At 46.1% G+C, this 23,545-nt stretch overlaps 1 protein-coding gene and 2 long non-coding RNA genes across 4 annotated transcripts in view; 2 read left to right on the plus strand and 1 right to left on the minus strand.

The window, feature by feature from the left end:
- The window catches only part of YOD1 (YOD1 deubiquitinase), a 57,516-nt gene that overhangs the window by 5,431 nt on the left and 28,540 nt on the right, over nt 1–23,545 (minus strand). Inside the window, exon 1 of one of the 2 annotated variants that reach the window (XM_073587273.1) lies at nt 1,329–1,803. The exons of the other annotated variant lie outside the window; for it this stretch is intronic. Within the exon in view, the coding sequence (XP_073443374.1) occupies nt 1,329–1,536 (208 nt within the window). The 5' untranslated portion in view covers nt 1,537–1,803. Of the gene's footprint in view, nt 1–1,328; nt 1,804–23,545 lie in introns of those variants that run through there. 2 annotated transcript variants of the gene reach the window in all.
- Nucleotides 1,360–20,828, plus strand: LOC141099137 (uncharacterized). Its single transcript, XR_012234419.1, has 3 exons — nt 1,360–1,497; nt 9,431–9,545; nt 19,611–20,828. It is a non-coding gene; the product is annotated as an uncharacterized lncRNA (long non-coding RNA).
- LOC141099138 (uncharacterized) lies at nt 9,558–16,281 on the plus strand. The gene is made up of 3 exons (XR_012234420.1): nt 9,558–15,636; nt 15,819–15,891; nt 16,008–16,281. It is a non-coding gene; the product is annotated as an uncharacterized lncRNA (long non-coding RNA).

Raw genomic sequence — 23,545 nt, forward strand, 5'->3', positions numbered from 1 at the left:
ACCCCTAGATCTGATACAAATTGGTGATGATCTAGCACCCTGCATCCCCATCGATCAGCAGGTTCTGATGGAAATTACTGTAAACGGTGCCAGAACAGGACAGCGCCGTGCACGCGTAGTGGCCATCGCAGGGTACTGCAGATCCGCTGCTATTCATGAAGAACAGGCCAGCACCACCTGAGAACACGACAGGGTACATCCGGCACCCCCCACTAATCTGATAGTGATGGGCCAGCCATTATTAGGAAGCTGGAGGATCCCTCTACACACAGCTCGTACCACACATCAGCGCAGCAGGACAAGGGTGGGCTAATAAAGGGCTGCCCCCCATCAGGGCTGTGGAGTCGGAGTCGTGGAGTCGGAGCTCATTTTCGTGGAGTCGGAGTTGGAGTCGGTATAAAATGGACCGACTCCTAAAATATATAATAAATTGGGTACAGTAGTTCAATGCAGGATGTGCTGAATATTTTTTCATAGGAGTTTGGGAAAGTTATGAAATGTCCTATAAATGGTTGTTATATTCCTGATCTAAGGCTACATTCACACACAGCGTTTTTCCTGTGTTTTTTCGCTGCAAAAGCTGATCATCTTTTTAAAAAACTGCATCACCTGAAAGGTTTTTGAGCTCATAGATAATGTTTTCAATAGCAAAAGCAGATTAGAAATCTGCTCTATCTATATATCCATTTATCCATATCTGTCTATCCATATCGTATCTGTACCAAAAAGAATGAAAACCGGGTAGTACACCAATATATATTCTGTTCTATCTAAATATCTTGATTATTGGATCATAAAAATGATTAAATGTCTGAGGTTCACATTGTACTACAATAAATTTTTCACTTAAATATAAGCAATATGTGTGGGAGTCGGAGTCGTGGAGTCGGTGTAAGGGAAATTGAGGAGTCGGAGTCGTGGAGTCGGTGTATGGGAAATTGAGGAGTCGGAGTCGTGGAGTCGGTGTATGGGAAATTGAGGAGTCGGAGTCGCAGGTTTGGCTTACCGACTCCACAGCGCTGCCCCCCATGCTTACTACTGTATAACCCTGTATAGTCGCCCGCTAGAAAACAAGGTTACGGGCACAGCAGATTTTCTTGTAAAAACACAAGATTTGTGGCTGACTCCGGAGTTGCCCCCATGGTCTGCACCCAGATTTGGATAAGCGACATGACGGTTTCCATATCCGCCACTAAGAATGGCGCGTTCTCTGAACAGCAGCGCGGATTCCCAGTCTGTGGGAAGAATCACATCCATGCTGGGCCCCATCTCCCCAGTACAGGGGGCACTGCTGGCACATGCCAAAGGAAGGAAGCTCAAGGTCTCACCCGATTTGATGGGCAGCTCTCGTAGTGTGGCGTCCCCGTCACTGAGGTTCAGGCTGGCAGGGGGGTAGCCCACCATCACCCGCTGCGTGGGCCCCGAGATGCCGGTCACCCCCGCTATCTGGGCCTGCAGTTCCCGCACACTGGACACGTCGGACAGCCCCTGCAGCAGGTGGGTGCCCTCCCGGGTTTTACAGCGGAGCCGCAGCATGGCCGCACCGCTCCACAGACCTGCAGCACAACAATGATGGGGACGCCGGCCGGGCCCGCTGACTCACGGGGTCTCGCGAGACTTCAATGGCGCTGCCTGGTGACGGGAGGCCGCCGGCTTCTAGTCAGGGCTGTGTCCGCGGCGCGGTGCCGGCTTATGTGACCTCCTGACTGGGCTCTCTGTATATAGTGGCGTCCTGTCATTATCAGGACTGAGCTACCGACTGCCGTGTGGAGCGAGTATAACCCTCAGCATCTGGGCTGAGTCCTGTAGGGCAGTGTTCCCCAACTCCAGGCCGCAAGGCCCACCAGCAGGTCATGTTTCCAGGGTTTCCTTACTATTACTCAGGTGATAATTGCTTCACTTGTGCAATCCTGAGGAAATCCTGGAAACATGACCTGCTGGTGGGCCTTGCGGCCTGGAGTTGGGGAACCCTGCTATAGGGGTACGGAGGGGCGATATGAGGCGTGTGTTGGCCGGAGGGGAACACAGTTATTAGGGGGGCGGCTTGGTCAGCTTTCTCTACTAGGAACCGTCATAACACGTAATATGGTATCACTGTGTTCTCAAGTACAGCGCCATGGAATTAATGGTGCTATAGAAATACTGTGGGAATGGGGACTGAATCACGAGATTCCCCTATATGCATTGCTCACATACACTATGACAGCAGGGAGCGATGCTATGTAGTGGCACCCACCTGACGGAGCAAACACGGCGCACACATCGCTCACATATCAGACACGGCACACACCGCTCACATATCAGACACGGCGCACACACCGCTCACATATCAGACACGGCGCACACACCGCTCACATATCAGACACGGCGCACACACCGCTCACATATCAGACACGGCGCACACACCGCTCACATATCAGACACGGCACACACCGCTCACATATCAGACACGGCGCACACACCGCTCACATATCAGACACGGCGCACACACCGCTCACATATCAGACACGGCGCACACATCGCTCACATATCAGACACGGCACACATCGCTCACATATCAGACACGGCACACACACCGCTCACATATCAGACACGGCGCACACACCGCTCACATATCAGACACGGCGCACACACCGCTCACATATCAGACACGGCGCACACACCGCTCACATATCAGACACGGCGCACACACCGCTCACATATCAGACACGGCGCACACACCGCTCACATATCAGACACGGCGCACACATCGCTCACATATCAGACACTGCACACACACCGCTCACATATCAGACACTGCACACACCGCTCACATATCAGACACGGCACACACACCGCTCACATATCAGACACGGCGCACACACCGCTCACATATCAGACACGGCGCACACACCGCTCACATATCAGACACTGCACACACCGCTCACATATCAGACACGGCACACACACCGCTCACATATCAGACACGGCACACACACCGCTCACATATCAGACACGGCACACACACCGCTCACATATCAGACACTGCACACACACCGCTCACATATCAGACACGGCGCACACACCGCTCACATATCAGACACGGCGCACACACCGCTCACATATCAGACACGGCACACATCGCTCACATATCAGACACTGCACACACACCGCTCACATATCAGACACGGCGCACACACCGCTCACATATCAGACACGGCACACACACCGCTCACATATCAGACACTGCACACACACCGCTCACATATCAGACACGGCACACACACCGCTCACATATCAGACACGGCGCACACACCGCTCACATATCAGACACGGCGCACACACCGCTCACATATCAGACACGGCACACACCGCTCACATATCAGACACTGCACACACCGCTCACATATCAGACACGGCACACACACCGCTCACATATCAGACACGGCACACACCGCTCACATATCAGACACGGCACACACCGCTCACATATCAGACACGGCGCACACCGCTCACATATCAGACACTGCACACACCGCTCACATATCAGACACTGCACACACCGCTCACATATCAGACACTGCACACACACCGCTCACATATCAGACACGGCACACACACCGCTCACATATCAGACACGGCACACACCGCTCACATATCAGACACTGCGCACACACCGCTCACATATCAGACACGGCGCACACACCGCTCACATATCAGACACGGCGCACACACCGCTCACATATCAGACACGGCACACACCGCTCACATATCAGACACTGCGCACACACCGCTCACATATCAGACACGGCGCACACACCGCTCACATATCAGACACGGCACACACACCGCTCACATATCAGACACGGCACACACCGCTCACATATCAGACACTGCGCACACACCGCTCACATATCAGACACGGCGCACACACCGCTCACATATCAGACACGGCACACACACCGCTCACATATCAGACACGGCACACACCGCTCACATATCAGACACTGCACACACCGCTCACATATCAGACACTGCACACACACCGCTCACATATCAGACACTGCACACACCGCTCACATATCAGACACAGCGCACACACCGCTCACATATCAGACACGGCACACACCGCTCACATATCAGACACTGCACACACACCGCTCACATATCAGACACGGCACACACCGCTCACATATCAGACACTGCACACACACCGCTCACATATCAGACACAGCACACACCGCTCACATATCAGACACTGCACACACACCGCTCACATATCAGACACTGCACACACACCGCTCACATATCAGACACTGCACACACACCGCTCACATATCAGACACTGCACACACCGCTCACATATCAAACACGGCGCACACACCGCTCACATATCAGACACGGCGCACACACCGCTCACATATCAGACACTGCACACACCGCTCACATATCAGACACTGCACACACACCGCTCACATATCAAACACGGCGCACACACCGCTCACATATCAGACACGGCACACACCGCTCACATATCAGACACTGCACACACACCGCTCACATATCAGACACTGCACACACACCGCTCACATATCAGACACTGCACACACACCGCTCACATATCAGACACTGCACACACCGCTCACATATCAAACACGGCGCACACACCGCTCACATATCAGACACGGCGCACACACCGCTCACATATCAGACACTGCACACACCGCTCACATATCAGACACTGCACACACACCGCTCACATATCAAACACGGCGCACACACCGCTCACATATCAGACACTGCACACACCGCTCACATATCAGACACTGCACACACACCGCTCACATATCAGACACTGCACACACACCGCTCACATATCAGACACGGCACACACCGCTCACATATCAGACACGGCACACACCGCTCACATATCAGACACTGCACACACACCGCTCACATATCAGACACTGCACACACACCGCTCACATATCAGACACTGCACACACACCGCTCACATATCAGACACGGCACACACCGCTCACATATCAGACACTGCACACACACCGCTCACATAGACACGGCACACACACCGCTCACATATCAGACACGGCGCACACACCGCTCACATATCAGACACAGCGCACACACCGCTCACATATCAGACACGGCACACACCGCTCACATATCACACAGCACACACCGCTCACATATCAGACACGGCACACACACCGCTCACATATCAGACACAGCACACACACCGCTCACATATCAAACACGGCACACACCGCTCACATATCAGACACGGCACACACCGCTCACATATCAGACACTGCACACACACCGCTCACATATCAGACACGGCACACACTGCTCACATCACACAGCACACACCGCTCACATATCAGACACGGCACACACACCGTTCACATATCAGACACAGCGCACACCGCTCACATATCAGACACAGCACACACAACACTCACATATCAGACACAGCACACACACCGCTCACATATCAGACACAGCACACACACCGCTCACATATCAAACACGGCACACACACCGCTCACATATCAGACACGGCACACACCGCTCACATATCAGACACGGCACACACACCGCTCACATATCAAACACGGCACACACCGCTCACATATCAGACACAGCACACACAACACTCACATATCAGACACAGCACACACCGCTCACATATCAGACACAGCACACACATCGCTCACATATCAGACACGGCACACACCACTCACATATCAGACACGACACACACCGCTCACATATCAGACACAGCACACACACCGCTCACATATCAGACACGGCACACACACCGCTCACATATCAAACACTGCACACGCACCGCTCACATATCAGACACATTGGTTATGGCAGAGTCATGCATGATACCACCATACGCCAACACTTTTATGGCACAATTTTAAGTTCCATTTTGTTTACTCTGATCCTTTGTTTTTAAACACATGACGTAATATGGAAAAGATACAGCTTTTGCAAAAATTAAGAGACCACTTTCAAATGTTCAGTTTGTCTGATTTTTCTCTTTATAGGTTTATTTTTGAGTAAAATGTAAATTGTTCTTTTAGTCTACAAACCTCTGACAACATGTCTCCAAATTTCCAAGCAATAAATTTTGTATTTTTTTTGACAAAGAAAAATGGTTAAAATTTAAAAAACAAATCAAAACAGTGCTTTCAGACCTCAAATAATGCAAAGAAAACAAGTTCATAATCATTTAGAAACAACAATACTAATGTTTTAACTCGGGAAGAGTTCAGAAATCAATTTTTTGTGGAATAACCATGATTTTTAATCACAGCTCTCATACGTCTTGGCATGCTTGCCACCAGGCTTTCACACTGCTTCTGGTGCAAAAATGTAAGCAGTTCTTTGTTTGATGGCTTGTGACTATCCATCATCCTCTTGATTACATTCCAGATGTTTTCAATGGGGTTCAGGTCTGGAGAATGAGCTGCCCATGACAGGGTTTTAATGTGGTGGTCTCTTAATTATTGCCAGAACTGTATATTGATTATGTGGCTCTAGGCACTTCGCATGACCAAGCCATGAGTCAGAATAGTCAAGGAGTCCAAGTTCAGAAACCAGGAGGGTACGTCATAAACAGAAGGAAGAGACAAAAGCATAGTTAGGTAACGTTCCAAGGTCATAGTACTGGGAGGATAACAGATCAGAGCTGAAGGGGTTAAACAAGTGGGTTGTCAGAACTAAGGCCGGGTTCACATTAGCGTTTGAGTCCGCAGGGGCTGCGGAATGCTTTCCTCTAGCTCTGCATGCATCCTGCGTACCTATCTTTATCATTGGGTACGCAGGGACATGCGTTGTATGCGGATGCGTCCGCGTGCGTCGTTTTGAAGTGCCCTCCGAATGCAACATATTGCTTTTTTTTGCTTTTGGCGGGCACGTCAAAACGACGCACGCAGATGCATCCGCATACAACGCATATCCCTGCGTACCCAATGTTAAAGATAGGTACGTAGGATGCATGCGGAAGTAGGCGGAGCCATGTGGAAGTAGGCGGAGCTTTAAGGAAAGAAGTCCGCAGCACCACGCTGCGGACCCAAACGCTAATGTGAACCTAGCCTAAGTCAAAGGTCGGGCAACAGATCAAGCATGCAGAATGCAAGGCACAGGAGAACAAAACTCACACACTGAGTGTACATCCGCCAGAGTTCTGGAAGACACAGCTAAGTTAAGTAGTATGGCAATTACCTGGAATAATGAGCACTTGGAGACAGCCGACGTCTAACAGTCTCAGATTGGATACTTGAGCTGTCAATCAACACACTGACAGCTCAGCATGCCCCTGTAACAGATTGGATGGCCAAGCTGTCAAAGTACTGACAGCTTCAGCACACCCCTATACCAGATTGGACGGCCGAGCTATCAGCAACTGCATCCCAGACACACTGAGGTGTGGAACCATGACAGATTACATAGTTATGACTTGGTGAAGTGACATTGACTCTTTATTGCAATTCTCTCAGACCATTAAAACGTCTATCCCTAATCTCACCTTCTCCATCCAACACCACAAAAAGACCATGAATTTCCTGGACACACTGAGAGAAGATGGTTTTCTTGACACGGACCTTCATGTAAAACTCACGGATAAGAACAGCCTCGCTACATTAAGGATTCACTATCTAAATCCCAATTCCATTGGATTTATGGGATAGTCTCTAGTAGCCAAGTCTGTAACATCAGACTTGAAGAAATGCATACCAAAGTAACAGAAAGAGGTTACCCATCAGGACACTTAAGCTCATACAGGATTAAAAAAAACACATCCTCAAAAAAAATTTCCAACGGATCCTCCATTCAATAACATACAATCCTGTACTAAAAAAAGCACTGGTCACTGTTAGGTCAGGCATATCCCATGACTCCTGAATTTATATCCAACCCCTTGATATGCAGTAAAAAAGCCTCAGAACCCTAGGAATCACTTAATCTGAGCGGATATTGGATCAACCACGGTCTACAGTGCTAAAATTTCACAATGGGGGAAACATTTACCCATCCGAGGTCGGGAAAGCATTGTCTGATCCGGTGTTTCTTTATATATGACTGCTTCTTTGATAAAATGTCCTTGCGGTCTTGGATATGTTGGGGAAACTACTCGACATATCCGAGACTCCATCTCACAACATAAATCAACGATTAGATGTAAAAAAAATTGATGTTACCCATTCCTGCCCATTACATTTCAACTGGACAAAACATAATCCAACTGAGATTTCAAGTACTGGAGTACATACCAATAGCTAGACGAGGTGGGTACAGAGTGAAAAAAAAAAAGAGAGGGAGGCTTATTGGACATACACCTTACAGACAGAACCACAAGGACTCAACAGAGAACATGAAATATTTTATCACTGAGTCTATGGGAATTCATTGCCTTAATCAATAATCTACCTTTTCCAGATACCGATGTAGATATGCGTAATAATATATAAAAGATATTTACCCGCGATCAGGTCTTTCCCATGTCCATACTTTTTATGTTCCCCTATTTTCTTCTCTCTTTCTGTTTAATATTTATTTTATTGTTTTCCCTGTCTTTTCCCTTTCCACCTTCCTTTTCCCTTTTTCTCTCTTTCTTTCCTATTTTTCTCTCTTTTTTTTCTCTCTTCCCATTTTTCTTATTTTTTTCTTGTTTTATTTTCATTTTATTTCTTTCTATTATCTTTAAAATTTATTTTTTTATCTATACCTAATATATCTGTACTCAGTGCGGCCTATCATACTATGTGCGGCTTCACGCATGCGCCCTTTGATTACTAGAGTTTCCTCTATCCCAGGCGCATGCACACTCACTTTCTCTTGGTAATCTTTCACGTGTGTACAGTCAGAGCTGGTGTCATGGCTCTGTTCACTCACCATATAAACTGGAAGAGACAGTGTTTCATGGCAATGCCTCCCATGAATGCAAGACCGCGATGATATAGGTAGGATCGTTCCATGTCCACTTTCCCTGTTCTGAATACTCCTTGTCTCACAGTCCACACTTCTTACTTTATGAATCTAGGACATGGATGTAATCCACCACACAGCACCTCCATATGTATTTCATGCTTCCACAGACACTTTACAGGTACTGCTTTATGAGTTTATCCCATATTCATTTTTCTATTATTCTCTTCCTTTCTTCTCTTTACCTTTGGCCTATCTTATTTTTGGTCTTGCTTACTCTTGTTTTTTACTTTTGTCTCCCTTTTTTTGTTTCTCATTTTCCACCTCCTTTACCCCTTTTCCTTTTTTTTTTTTTCCCCTTCCTTTTCCTCTTTCAGACATTATGAGATTAGGGATACAAAATCCTGATGTTGTTAGTATCATTAAAATATGATGTCTGTTCCGTTTGTATAAATGTACCTTACATGTGTATGTTTTTATTTTTTAGCCCTTCATGTGTTCCCCTTAATATATTGCACACCAGCTGTATGAACAGGATATCTACATGCCTCTGGAATATTACATGAATATATAAGATATCCTAAGAGGATGGCCTTGATTTAGTAAGTTTTTATGTGCATGCATTATGGTTTACTCATATGCTTTAAGTTTGTTCTTATAAATGCAGATATCCTTGAAAAAGGCTATGTAGCTGAAACATTGGGATTTGGGAAATGTTGGCTGCAACCAGGGCCGGCGTTTGGGGAAGGCAGACGAGACAGGTGCCTGGGGCCCCCACTCACAAAGGGGGCCCCCTGCATCTGCAGCCCCTTTATGAAATGCCCAGGGGCTGTACAGCAGTGAATAATGCTGGGCATCCTCTGTATCTCACAAACCCCCCTCCCTCCAGTCCCCCTCTCTCTCTTCTTCCCTGCAATCAGGTTAGGCTAAGGGTGTGTGCACACGTAAGCGTTATTTTCATGTTTAAGCGTTTTTACCGGCAAAAATGCTTAAAAAACACAAGAAGCATCCCATTCATTTTAATGAATTCTGCACTTTTTGTGCATATTGATGCCTTTTTTTCTGCGAAAAAAACGCATCGCGGTAAAAAAATGCAGCATGCTCATTAATTTCGCGGAAAAATCTGCATTTCTAACTATTTTCTACGAGACTGGGGACGCTCCGGAAAAAAACGCATAAAAAACGCTCAAAAATCGCGCGTTTTCTGGGAAGGAGTCCAGTTTTCAGTCAGGAATTTCCTGCATACGTGGGTAGATAGCCTAAAAGTTGAAAGTGAGGGAAAGGGGCCGATTACAGCACAGCAGACAGAGGTCAGCGCTCAAGATGCCTGCAGTTGTGTGTGTCTCCTCCTGAGTCCTGCTCATAAAGCATTGTCCAGTGGAAATGGATCTGTACCAGTGAAGCCGCAGAACCTGGTAAGTATACATATATATGTGTATCTGTGTGTACATTGTGTATATCTGTGGTGCATGTGAGTGTATATATATATAATGATTATTATTATTTATTTATAAAGCACCATTGGTTCCATGGTGCTGTACATGAGGAGGGTTACATACAAATTACAGATATCACAGTAAACAAACTAACAATCACAGACTGATACAGAGGGGAGAGGATCTTGCCCTTTCGGGCTTACATGCTACAGGATAGTGGGGAAGCAGACAGTAGGTTGGGGGGGTTGCAGCAGCTCCAGTGATGGTGAGGCGGTAGCTCTAGTAGTGGTGAGGAGGCAGCGGGGATCATTGCAGGCTGTAGGCTTTCCTGAAGAGGTGGGTTTTCAGGTTCCGTCTGATGGATCCGAGTGTGGTTGATAGCCGGACGTGTTGGGGCAGGGTATGCCAGAGGATGGGAGCTATTCGGGAGAAGTCTTGGAGGCAGTTAGATGAGGAGCGAATAAGTGTGGATGAGAGGAGGTCTTGGGAGGACCGGAGATTACGTAAGGGAAGGTATCGGGAGATTAATTCAGAGATATATGGAGGAGACAGGTTGTAGATGGCCTTGTAGGTCAGTATTAGTCATTTGAACTGGATACGCTGAGGGAATGGGAGCCAGTGAAGAGATCTGCAGAGGGGAGAAGCGGAGGAGTAGCGAGGAGAGAGATGAATTAGTCGGGCGGCAGAGTTGAGGATGGACTGGAGAGGTGGGAGGGTGTTAGCAGGGAGGCCACAGAAAAGGATGTTGCAATAGTCGAGGCGGGAGATGATGAGGGCATGGACAAGTAGTTTAGATTGAGGGTTGAGGAAGGGACAGATTCTGGAAATATTTTTGAGCTGGAGGCGACAGGAGGTGGAGAGAGCTTGGATGTGCGGTTTGAAGGACAGGGCAGAGTCAAGGGTTACTCCGAGGCAGCGGACCTTCGGTACAGGGGAAAGCGTGATGTCGTCAATTGTTATAGAAAGGTCGGGTAAGGAAGATCTGTGAGATGGGGGAAAGATGATCAGTTCAGATTTGTCCACATTAAGTTTGAGGAAGCAAGAGGAGAAGAAGGAGGATATGGCCGATAGACACTCTGGGATTCTGGACAGCAGAGAGGTGACGTCTGGGCCAGAGAGGTAGATCTGAGTATCATCGGCATCGGGTGGTACTGGAATCCGTGGGACTTTTTGAGTTGCCCCAGGCCAAGTGTGTAGATTGAGAAGAGTAGGGTTCCTTGAACTGAGCCTTGGGGGACTCCAACAGAGAGAGGGTGGGATGAGGAGGTAGTGTGGGAATGGGAGATGCTGAATGTGCGGTTGGAAAGGTATGAGGAGATCCAGGATAGGGCAAGGTCTTTGATGCCAAAAGAGGAGAGGATCTGTAGTACGAGGCAGTGGTCAACTGTGTCGAAAGCAGAGGACAGGTCTAGAAGGAGGAGTATAGAGTACTGTCCGTTAGCTTTGGCTGTATGTAGGTCATTGGTAATTTTGGTCAGGGCTGTCTCAGTGGAATGATGGGGGCGGAAGCCAGAGTGTAGATTGTCAAAGAGCAAGTTAGATGACAGGTGGGAGGAAAGTACAGCATGGACATGCTGCTCCAGGAGTTTAGAAGCAAATGGGAGCAGCGATATTGGGCGATAGCTGGACATGGCTGTTGGGTCAAGGGTTGGCTTTTTAAGGATAGGCGTGATTGTGGCATGTTTGAAAGCAGAAGGGAAGGTACCAGAAGTTAGTGATAGGTTGAAGAGGTGGGTTAGGGATGGGATAAGAGTGGTGGTGATGTTGGGGAGGAGTTGGGATAGGGTCAAGTGCACAAGTGGTGAGGTGTGATTTGGAGAGAAGATGAGCAAGCTCCCCTTCAGTGATGTTAGATAAGGAGGTTATGGGGTTTGGGCATTGGTCGGGCATGCAAAGGGGTTGTGGTGGTTGAGCAATAAAGATTTGCCGTGTTTGGTCTATCTTGTTTTTGAAGTGTGCGGCAAAGTCCTCGGCAGAGATTAGGGAAGTCGGAGGGGGCAGTGGTGGGCGGAGCAGGGAGTTAAAAGTATTGAACAACTGTTTGGGGTTGTGGGATAAGGAGGATTCAAGGGATGTAAAGAAGGCCTGTTTAGCATACGTGAGAGCTGATTTGAATACAAGTGTTGCTTGTTTGAGTGCAGTGAAGTCGTCTTGCCAAAGCTTTTTAGTGGTGTTATTGTGCCAGGGTTGTCTATTGATTCGTCACACTATGTTATGCATGACAGGGGCGACCGAGTCGATGGCTGATGCAAGAGTTGCATTGTAGAAAGCAGTGGCAGTGTCTTGGAGTGAGGATATGGAGGACAGTGGTAGAATAGAGTCAGAGAGTGTGTGGGTGTCCAGGTGTGCAAGGATTCTACGGGGGTGCGCATATTGCTGGACATGGGTGACAGGTGAGGAGGACAGGGATGAGAAAGTGAGTAGATGTGGTCAGATAGAGGGAGAGGGGAAGTGGTGAAATTAGATAGAGAGCAGAGGCGGGTGAAGACCAGGTCTAATGTGTGTCCATCTGTGTGGGTGGCTGAGGAGGACCACTGAGTAAGTCCAAAAGATGAAGTAAGGGACAGGAGTTTGGAGGCTGCCGACTGGTGGGTGTCAATGGGGATGTTGAAGTCACCCATGATGATGGTGGGAATGTCAGAGAGAAAGTGAAGGAGCCAGGAAGAGAATTGGTCAATGAAGGCAGTGGTCGAGCCCGGAGGTCGGTATATGACGGCCACTTGGAGGTTGGAGGGAGAGCAGATGCGAACAGAGTGGACTTGAAAAGAGGGGAGGATAAGGGAGGGAAGAGGTGGGATTGAGTTGAAGGTGCAGGTGGAAGAAAGGAGAAGGCCCACTCATCCGCCATGTCTGTTGCCAGGGAGAGGAGTGTGGGTGAAGTGGAGGCCGCTGTAACATAGCGCAGCAGTGGAGGCGGTGTCCGAGGGTGTCAGCCATGTTTCGGTGAGGCCAAGGAAGGAAAAATTACTAGAGGTAAAGAGGTCGTGAATCACATGGAGTTTATTGCAGATGGAACGGGCATTCCATAGTGATCCAGAGAGTGGGAGCAGGGTGGTGTTTGTCAAGGGCACGAATTTGAGGTGTGAAAGATTTCTGGTGTTTGTGTTGGTTTGGGAACGATAGAAGGGGGTAGTAATGGGAGGTATGATCTGTGGGGGTCCAGGGTTGGGAGATATGTCACCAGCATTGAGAAGCAGAGAGAGGAAGAGCATGTGGGAGAAGGAGGGTGGATGGCTTGTTTTGTATTTTATTAGGAGAGCTCTGAGGTTGAGGAGCAGTTCAGCAGAGGAGGTCAGGTGGGGAGGCAAGAGGGAAGGAGAGATTACTATTTGGTTAGCGGGTGCTGGGGTTTGCGGATAGTGAAGAAGAGTGAGGATTAATGGAGCCCAAACTGTTAGAGCGTATGTCATCATGGTGAGAGTAATTTAGAAGGCAAAAGAAATTTAGTACATTTAAATGCAGCGTTTAGTTGTACCTTCTGGTCACTTCAGGCTCATTTAAGGCATATTTCAGATATTATCCTTAGAAGATATCCTTGGAATGACGGACAGACCTCTGAGTCTGATTTTATAAGAAGTCAATTGCACATCAAACAGTCCAGGTGTGATCAGAAGGAGGGAGGAGCATTATGGAGACTGGACAGACACAGGAGACGATTAATTAGAAGTCAGAAGAAAAAAAAAAGGAAATGGGGGTCACATCTGAAAGGATAGATAAAGCATTGATAGCAGACAGATACAGGAGTGATTGATTGGGGTTCAGGAAAGATGGGTGATGAGGGTATTGCAGCCGGGACACATACCAGTGATAGCAGACAGACACAGGGGTACACATGTACATACAGTATGTATATTATTTGTTTACTGCAAATGTAAGGGCCTGTAAATAGTAACATTATTGTGTATAATCTGTGTGTTGTATGTATCTTGTGTGTGTGTGTGTGTTTGCATCCACACATCATTAGTTAGTATTAGAAAAGGGCCACTAGATGGGGGCACTGAGCTCAGCTAGTGAGAAGACTGTTAGGAGGGAACCTAAGAGGAGTAGCTAGTGAGAAACAGAAAAGGAAATAGTTTTCCCTCCATGAGTCAGTTGAGCCGGGGTAGCTGGAGTGGACAGAAGTGAACACAGCGAATGCCTACAGCAGTAGCCAGCACGTAGTGGTGCTGGAGGTCCTGCAGTTAGAGACTGGCAGAAGGCACTAAATAAAAAATATAAATGATGTGCCTTCGCCACTCGGGGTCCACCGTGCGGTAGATGGAGAAACTGCAGCTAAGTGACGCAGATAAAATCTGGCGGTAATGTGCACAGGGTTTAGATACCACTCAGGTGCACAAAGGAATCTCTGTTAAACAAACAGAGCAAATAAAGAAAATATAACAACGCTGAGCCTGTTCAGAACACAGGAACTCAGCGGTGCACGAGCGGTATATGGTCACGGGAGTAGTTAAAAAACGGCACTCACTCCGCCAGGACCTACCGTAAACTCTCGTGGAAAACTGCGCTGCAACTGCAGACGCAAACAATAGCTGCTAAAGCAGCGCGGCGTGAGACTTGCCGCAAGGTAACACCGCAGTAACGCAAGCGCGATGTTAGACGCTAGCAGGTGCAATAGTGGAGCAATGGCGCCGTCTACTGCCTATAACTCATTCCCTCACACAAAAGTAATATCCAAGGAAGGGGGTTTCAAATGAGTCATTCACCAGTCCATGCATCCATCCACATACACACAGCAGCAAGTATGACTATACTAGCGCATGGCGGAACAGCCATGCACGCTTTTTATAGCAAACGGGACCTTCCAAAGGCTTCCAGATCTCTGAGCTGAGCCAATGGCCGATTGTCCCATGAGCATGCTCAGAAGAAGGGACGAAGGACTTAGCCTCCAGAGAGAGTTGCTGTAAAGCAATTTCCTCTGCAATCTCCTTTACATTAGACAAAGAGCAGGAGACTGCAGCATGTGAGGGTCTAGGTTCCTGCCTAGTAATTTCAGAAATCTGACTCCTAACATGAAGGACTAGGGAGAACGAAGAAAGAGTCTCAGTGGTCAAGTCAGCTAGCAAGGAAGAGGTCCCTTTTCTGAAGCCCTACACTGTACAGGTACATTTATCTTCCTTCAACCTATTCCTTGCCTCCCTCTTGTATTTCACTGGTTGATAGGCCATTTATTTTGCAGCTGCCTGTTCTAATTTTGGACGGCTCAGTCCACATACGCTTTCCAGATGCCAGCCATTTAACATTTCCACTGGCCATCCAGGTATTCCATCTTAGACCTTTTTTTCAGTCTATATGACCACACATAGTTGGTTCTGTGCTGCTATATGACAGCCATATACATTGTGTCACATCTATTGCATTTAATTAGAACCTCCATTTTGCCTTCAGACTCTCTACTTTGTCCTTCTTTTGGCTACCATTGCAAGGATTTATTTATTTCAGGTATTGGTGTGACTTCTATTCCTAGCCATCTTGGAAGCACTAGATTGCACATGTATGAGATATCGCTATACCTGTATCCTTCAAAGCACAAGGGCGCACCATACTATTACAAGTTATTATGTGTTGTAGTTCCTTCTATGCTCAACAATACTCACTTATAGGCTCCCTCTTCCTTAACGACCAGCACAGCACTTTTGGAATTACCATCGCCTGACTCAGCAAAGCACCCTTGGATAGTACCTCTACTAGCCATCTCTCTCTCTCTCCTTTGAATTTTTGATGAAGTTGGAACATATATTTTTTGTATAAAAAGGTGTGGGGTGCACCAAACAATCAATGGGTTCTATATATGAGGGTGCAAAAGCCTTGCATGGAGAGAACCATGAAATGTAAGAGAAAAAAAGACCAAGCAAAGAATGGCCTGCACACCAATTAAATCTGATAACACATAATAACCGTAGAAAAATGCTTTATTGGAAAACACAACACGTGTTAAAAACAATTAAAAAGGACAAAGGAAGTCCATGTATCACCCCTGCATATAATAATCACATACAGCCATAATAGGTATAGAGCCCTTTTTGTATCATTAAGAGTACAGACAATGCAAAGCCATCACAATACACCATGTGTGCAGAGTTTTTTCTGAGACATATGTAGTCTCCAAATTGATTCCTATATACCAGCCCAATGTACAAACTTTCCAGGACCACAATTCAGGAGCCTGCAAACAAATAAGGCTGTTAAAATGTAAGAGAAGTTGTAGCTACATACTCACTGAGCCACCTAGTGAGCAAAAACCCTGAAAGCCAGCTCAATATTGCCAGATGATGTGCTGGTGGATGGCCAGGCACCCATGAAGTCTGTGGATAGCCAAGGGAATAATGCCCATAGGCATCCAAAATAAAGCTAACACAGGGCTGAAGACATGGAGCAGGGGTGTGAGGCGCAACCCCACACATATCACTTGCTTAAAGCAGCTTCATCAGGAGAAGTGTGCTTGCTGGCCCAAACTCAGCATTTAAATAGCATGTAGATAATCCCTTAAATGTCATCTGGTGTGTGAAAACTCCCCAGCGGTCATGGCCCCTGCTGAGTTTGGGCCAGCAAGCACACTACCCCTGATGAAGCTGCTTTAAGGCTGGTTTCACATTAGCGCTTTTGTGCGCAGCGCATCGTGCGCATGCGCACCTGTGTTTAACATGACGTGCGCATGGTCTTGCGCACACTTGCATTTTTGTGCGCATGCGGTTTTTTGTCTTTCGTGCCAGGCGCGCCAGACGCAACATGTTGCATTTTTTGGTCCGCCCTGTCTCGTCAAAAAAACGCATGCGCACGCTTGCGCATGGAATGCGCAAAAACAACACATTGAAGTCTATGGGAACGCATGCGTGCGCATGGTCTTGCGCACGATTGCGGTTTTTTGCGCATGCGTTTTCGAGGTAAACAAGTCTAGAATGTTCTCTAAACAATGGAAAAAATGTCACACCTAAAAACGCATGTGCATAAAAAACACAAACGCATGCAAAAACGCATGTAAAACGCAAGCAACGCTGCATTTTTTTGCAGCATCAGCGTGCGCATGACGCTTTAAAACGCGCATTTGTTTTGCGTTTTTCTTTGGATTTTTTATGCGCCCGATGCGCTGCGCAGCACAAAAAAACGCTAATGTGAAACTAGCCTAAGCAAGTGATACGCGTGGGGTTGCTATATGCAGGGGTGATACATGGACTTCCTTTGTCCTTTTTAATTGTTTTTAACACGTGTGTTGTGTTTTCCAATAAAGCATTCTTCTACGGTTATTATGTATTATCAGATTTAATTGGTGTGCAGGCCATTCTTTGCTTGGTCTTTTTTCTCTTACGGAACATATATTTTTTTGTCATGTCTTTTGTTAGTATGTATTTCTGTGATGATGCGGACAGCAATTAACGCCTTGTTTTTGTTCTTTTTTTGTATGTATATTTCAGTAAATGAGATTTTTCTGATGAAGGTCCTATGCTGGACCGAAAACGTTTAAACCTTTCTGTCTGGATGCACAAAATAAAAGTGTCTGAATATTTCACATATTTTTGTCATTTTTGAATCCCCTATAGAGCCATAGATTGCAATGACAGGACTGGAGTTCAAATGAATTCCACATGTGATGGTTTTTTTTTTCTGAATGTGCCCGTCTGTTCCAACAGCCACAGAAAAGTGGACACTTTTAGACAAAAAAAACCGCAAACAGACTGTGAGGGTATGTACACACAATCAGTAATCGCTGCGGACGCTGTGTACTTGTGCAGCGTCCAGATGTTACAGCATAGTGGATGGGATGTCGAAGAAACCCCATGCCCACTATGCGTCCACAGACACCCGCGGAGACGGACATGTGGCGCGTCTTTCCAGATCCCAACATGTCTATTTATCTTGTGGAGATACGATAAATCTCACCCGTACAATGTATTGAACGTGGTGATTCCGCACAGTTCAGTGATCACACGTGGAAACACCAGCGTTCAGTAGCCGGCAGCAGACGTGCTGCATCCAAAATGCTGCAAAGTCCTGATTGTGTGCACCCAGCATAAGAAGATAAATCAGTCAATTTCAGGAAAAAAAAAACAAATTTATTTGACTTCTGCTGGTGTCAGTGCAGTCTGTGGACCCCGTCGTGGATTTACTTGAATCCTATTTTAGGGGGATTCAGGCAGAGCCCCCAGATGCACTGCAGAACAGGGCACTTTTGTTGCATTTCGGCGCGCACGGCGCACCGTCAAAATTGCGCAGCACGCTTTCACACTGGCAGCGCATGATCTGCGCACCCTATGCTAAAGATAGGGTGCGCCGATCGCATGCGTGCAAATGCGATAGTAGGCGGTGATCCTGGATGGGGTGGGCAGGGAGCCGGATCGGGGCGGGGCTTACCGACGCAGTGCGCAGCGTTGTTTCAACGCTAATCTGAAACCAGCCTTAGTTACTTAGCAGCACAGTAGCTGCTGGCCACAGGGATCTTCAGGCTAAGACACAGCTGATTGCACAGGGTTGTAATCAGCTGTTTCTGGTCAGTACCTTGCAATGTCCAGAAGAAGCGGTGCGGACTGCAGGCTGTGCATCCATGGTGTAGACACGTGTTCCCTGACTCGAACCTTGAACTGGCGCGTAGTTAGGCCTACATAAATAAGGCCACAGGGGCACGTAGCATAGTATACGACATATCTAGTCGTACATGTAATGCGTTGCCTAATAGTGAAGACCTGGTCTCCACTAGAACTGTTAAAGTCAGTACACCGCATAATGTTGGGGCAGGCAACACAATGGCAACACGGATAACAACCAGATATGTCGTATACTATGCTACGTGCCCCTGTGGCCTTATTTATGTAGGCCTAACTACGCGCCAGTTCAAGGTTCGAGTCAGGGAACACGTGTTGGGGATACAGGCGGCACATGGCCACATGGATGACTCCACCCTGAGGACCGTACCTAGACATTTTAAGGAATGCCATAATTGTGACTCCACCCTACTTAAGGTACGGGGCATTGAAGCTCTGAAGATTGACATCCGAGGTGGGGGTCTCTCTAAGAGACTGGGTCAATTAGAAGCCAAATGGATATGGAAATTGAAAACAGTCCACCCGCATGGTCTCAATAAATGTCTTTCATTCGCTCCATTCTTGTGAATAATTTTTTTCTACAACTCTCCTCTTCCCTTTTCCTCTTCCCCCCTCCCCCCCCCCCTTTTTTTGGTGCTGTTACACTTTTTGAGTGACATATGTTGTGTCGTTGGTTTTAATGCTGTTTTTATTTTAGGTTTTATATCTGGCACTTCTCTTTGGCTGTGTTGTCTTTGGTCCATTTTTCTCGATGCTTCTGATGAATGACACAGTTTTTCTGATGAATAAGATGACATCCTTATGAATAAAGATGAAGATGGGATTCCTCTGCTGTTATTATTGTCTTTTTGACTTTAATTTTGTGCGGGTAGACTTTATGAGTGGAGGTCATTGATACATATCTATACACTTCTGTACATTTTTGTCCTTCTGGCAATTTATATATGGGTACTGGTCAATGTATCTCTATATATGTGGGGGGAATGTTGGTAGTGGAGCTGATTACTATTGTTCCATATACCATCTGTCCGGATAAGTAAATCTTTTTTTTTTTTTTTATACAGAATTGTTATAATGCTATATTATTATAGTAAAATTCCTCCCACTGTGATTGTAAAAGTTCTATTGTGGGATTTAGTACATTACTATAACTATAGTCCCCTTGTAGAATCCTGGTGCATATTATGTCATCTCTATTACCTTCTTTTATTATGGAGTCATCATTTTGGTTAATTTAGTAAATATGTCTTAATACAGTTATATTTCTTTATAACCTTTTGTTTGGAGGTCCTGTGCGCATTTTTCGCATAATTATAACGATATATATTGTGTATGTTAGTATTACACTCTGCCCTTGATTATGCCCCCATCCAAGATGGCCGCGATCGCTCTGATGGCGTCTGCGCATGCACGGGTGACGCGCCCCTCGCTCCACCCCCATCTGCCTGTGGTCTGGCGTCTGACATCACGGAGCCCCGTGCATTGTCGGCGCCAGCCTAGGCGTGTTGGTGGGTTGGTGGTTGGGCGCTCCCCCCGATTGGCGCTTACTCTTATTGGGACCCCTATTTAAAGCACACACAGCGACTATTCTGACACACCCCCTGAGGAAGGAAGCTTTTTTGCTTCCGAAACGTACGTTGGGCTTCTCACTGCGTTAGATGTCTAGTGTCCTCTCTTAGGTATGTGTACTATACTCCAAATCTAACTATTTAACTCTTTACTGGGTAGCTGACTGTCTGGGGATTTTACCCTTTATGCTGTAATGATTGGTCGGCAGCCTATTTTACATGGGTATATGTTGTATTATGTACACACATCTTAGGGATACTATTCACCTTTGTGCTTTCTTTTTGTCACTCCTGTTATGCCATTATGCACCTGTGTCTTTAATAAAGATCTGTGATATTTCTATTTACCCTGGATGTTCATGCACTGGTTTTTTCCTTTTGTTTCTTTATATGTATATATAGTCAGTGTATCCTATACTGATTAGCGTTGGGCTTATGATTATCTTATACATACATACATTTTTTTTTTTTTGGTTTAAACATTTTTAGATCTATTATACATATTCATTTTAGCCCTATGCACTGTCATCTCTGTTGTTTATTATGTTTTGTTATACACATGTTTATTTCCTTTGTGTGTATTGGAACAGCACACAAAAAAAACAAAGAAAAAAGGAAAATTGGACATAATTTATCCAAAACCCCCAAAATGGGCAGGACAAAATTATTGGCACCTTTCCAAATTGGGTAAACAACTTTGCATCAAACGTGATGCTCGTCCAAACTCACCTGTGGCAAGTAACAAGTGTAGGCAATATCAAAAGCAATTTAAGCGGGCACCATCAATGAATAGTACAAAAATATAACCTACTGGGATCACCAAATTTACATAGAGATACTATAGATTCTAAATAGATGAAAGACTATGCAAAGAAATAATTTAGGATCACCACACTAATAACTAGTAATTGTGAAAAAAAATCATGAATTTTTATTGTACATCAGGTCATGAAACACTACACACAATAAAAACATTTAAAAACAAGGCAAGGGACTATAACAAACAAGAGGTCCCATAGTCCACAATATGTCCACCAACTGCCTGGACAGTATACAAATCACATATAAATTACTATTTAGTAGTAGTATGCTGCTGGTTGTTCCATTTAGGTAAGACCATAGGTTGTGTAAAACAAAACCTGATACACAGTGGTTATAGTATACTCAGGTAGAGTGTAATATCATATCAAGCATAATACCTGAATAAATGACCACACAAAGAATATGTTTAATCCTAGTAGTCAGTGGCTCTAGCAGATCAAAAGTGAAATACTGAGAGATGCACTAGCCCTGATTAAAGTATAGCTATACATCACCATTTCCCTATCATGGTAAGTATCAGAGTCCGGTCACCCAGTCATCCCAGTCAGCAGTCAGACACTCACACTCACCTTGAGGAAGACACCTTGTGTGTCGGAACGCGTGGGTTTCTTTATGCCACCTGATGGGCTGCCTGTCTGACTGCTGACTGGGATGACTGGGTGACCGGACTCTGATACTTACCCTGATAGGGAAATGGTGATGTATAGCTATACTTTAATCAGGGCTAGTGCATCTCTCAGTATTTCACTTTTGATCTGCTAGAGCCACTGACTACTAGGATTAAACATATTCTTTGTGTGGTCATTTATTCAGGTATTATGCTTGATATGATATTACACTCTACCTGAGTATACTATAACCACTGTGTATCAGGTTTTGTTTTACACAACCTATGGTCTTACCTAAATGGAACAACCAGCAGCATACTACTACTAAATAGTAATTTATATGTGATTTGTATACTGTCCAGGCAGTTGGTGGACATATTGTGGACTATGGGACCTCTTGTTTGTTATAGTCCCTTGCCTTGTTTTTAAATGTTTTTATTGTGTGTAGTGTTTCATGACCTGATGTACAATAAAAATTCATGATTTTTTCACAATTACTAGTTATTAGTGTGGTGATCCTAAATTATTTCTTTGCATAGTCTTTCATCTATTTAGAATCTAAGTGTAGGCAATATGAAAATCACGCCTGAAACCAGGTAATAAGGGGAGAAGTTGAGTCAATCTTTGCATTGTGTGTCTGTGTGTTATACACTAAGCATGGAGAACAGAAAGAGGAGAAGAGAACTGTCTGAGGACTTGAGAACTAAAATTGTTGAACATCAATAATTTCAAGGCTAAAGTCCATCTCCAGAGATCTTTGATGTTCCTTTGTCCACGGTGCTTAACATAATCACGAAGTTTACAACCCATGGCTCTATAGCTAATCTGTTGTGAATTCACTTGATCTGACTTCTGAGTCGGGGCTCCCTCTGGTGGTTACTGCGGGTAGTGTAGCTGGCCGGGTTGAGAGAAGTCTGCCACCTGACGACGATGATTGGAAATCAGAGGTTACTGACTGGTGATTAGTTTCTTACTGCACATTTTGAGGTCTGCTGTCTCCTGCCTGATCCTGCATTTTTCAGTTAAGTTGCTCATTTGCTAATTCTTTGCATCTGATCTGGTTTTGCCTCTTTCTGCATTGCTGTGAGGGTTCAGCGTGCTCCCTGCTGGGGCTGTGCTGGACCCCGCTCCATATGTTACAGCTTGTGTCAGTTTGTTCAGTCCCCTGTTATATTAGTCTCTTTTGCTTTGCTGTCAGTTCACACTAGAATGCTGATATAGTGGGGGAGAGGTCGTGAGACCTCAGTGTTTTTTGTACATCAGATGTGTTGAATTTTTTAGGGTTCTTGCGTGATTGCAGACAGTGTCTTTCCTTTCCTATCCCATCTAGACAGTTTGGGCCCCATCATTTGCTCAGTCTATTTTCTGCCTGCATTTGTGCCTCATCTTGTCTCACCAACATTATATGTTTGGGGGCTATTTCTTTGGGGTTCTAATCCGGGGCAGTTTAGATTTCACCTTTCTTGCTTTAAGCTTAGTTAGTTCTCCGGCTGTGCCGAGGCGTCTTGGGCATCGTAGGTATGCCCCACGGCTACTGCTAGTTGTGTTGTTAGGATCAGGGGTCTGCAATCTGCTAAGTTACCAACCTTTCTGGTTTCCTGGTGGCCTAGCCTATTCCTGCCATCCTCCTCGGT

This window comes from Dendrobates tinctorius, unplaced genomic scaffold (genome assembly GCF_039654945.1).
Source record: "Dendrobates tinctorius isolate UK_male_01 unplaced genomic scaffold, ASM3965494v1 ptg000098l, whole genome shotgun sequence".
Lineage (NCBI taxonomy): Eukaryota > Metazoa > Chordata > Amphibia > Anura > Dendrobatidae > Dendrobates > Dendrobates tinctorius.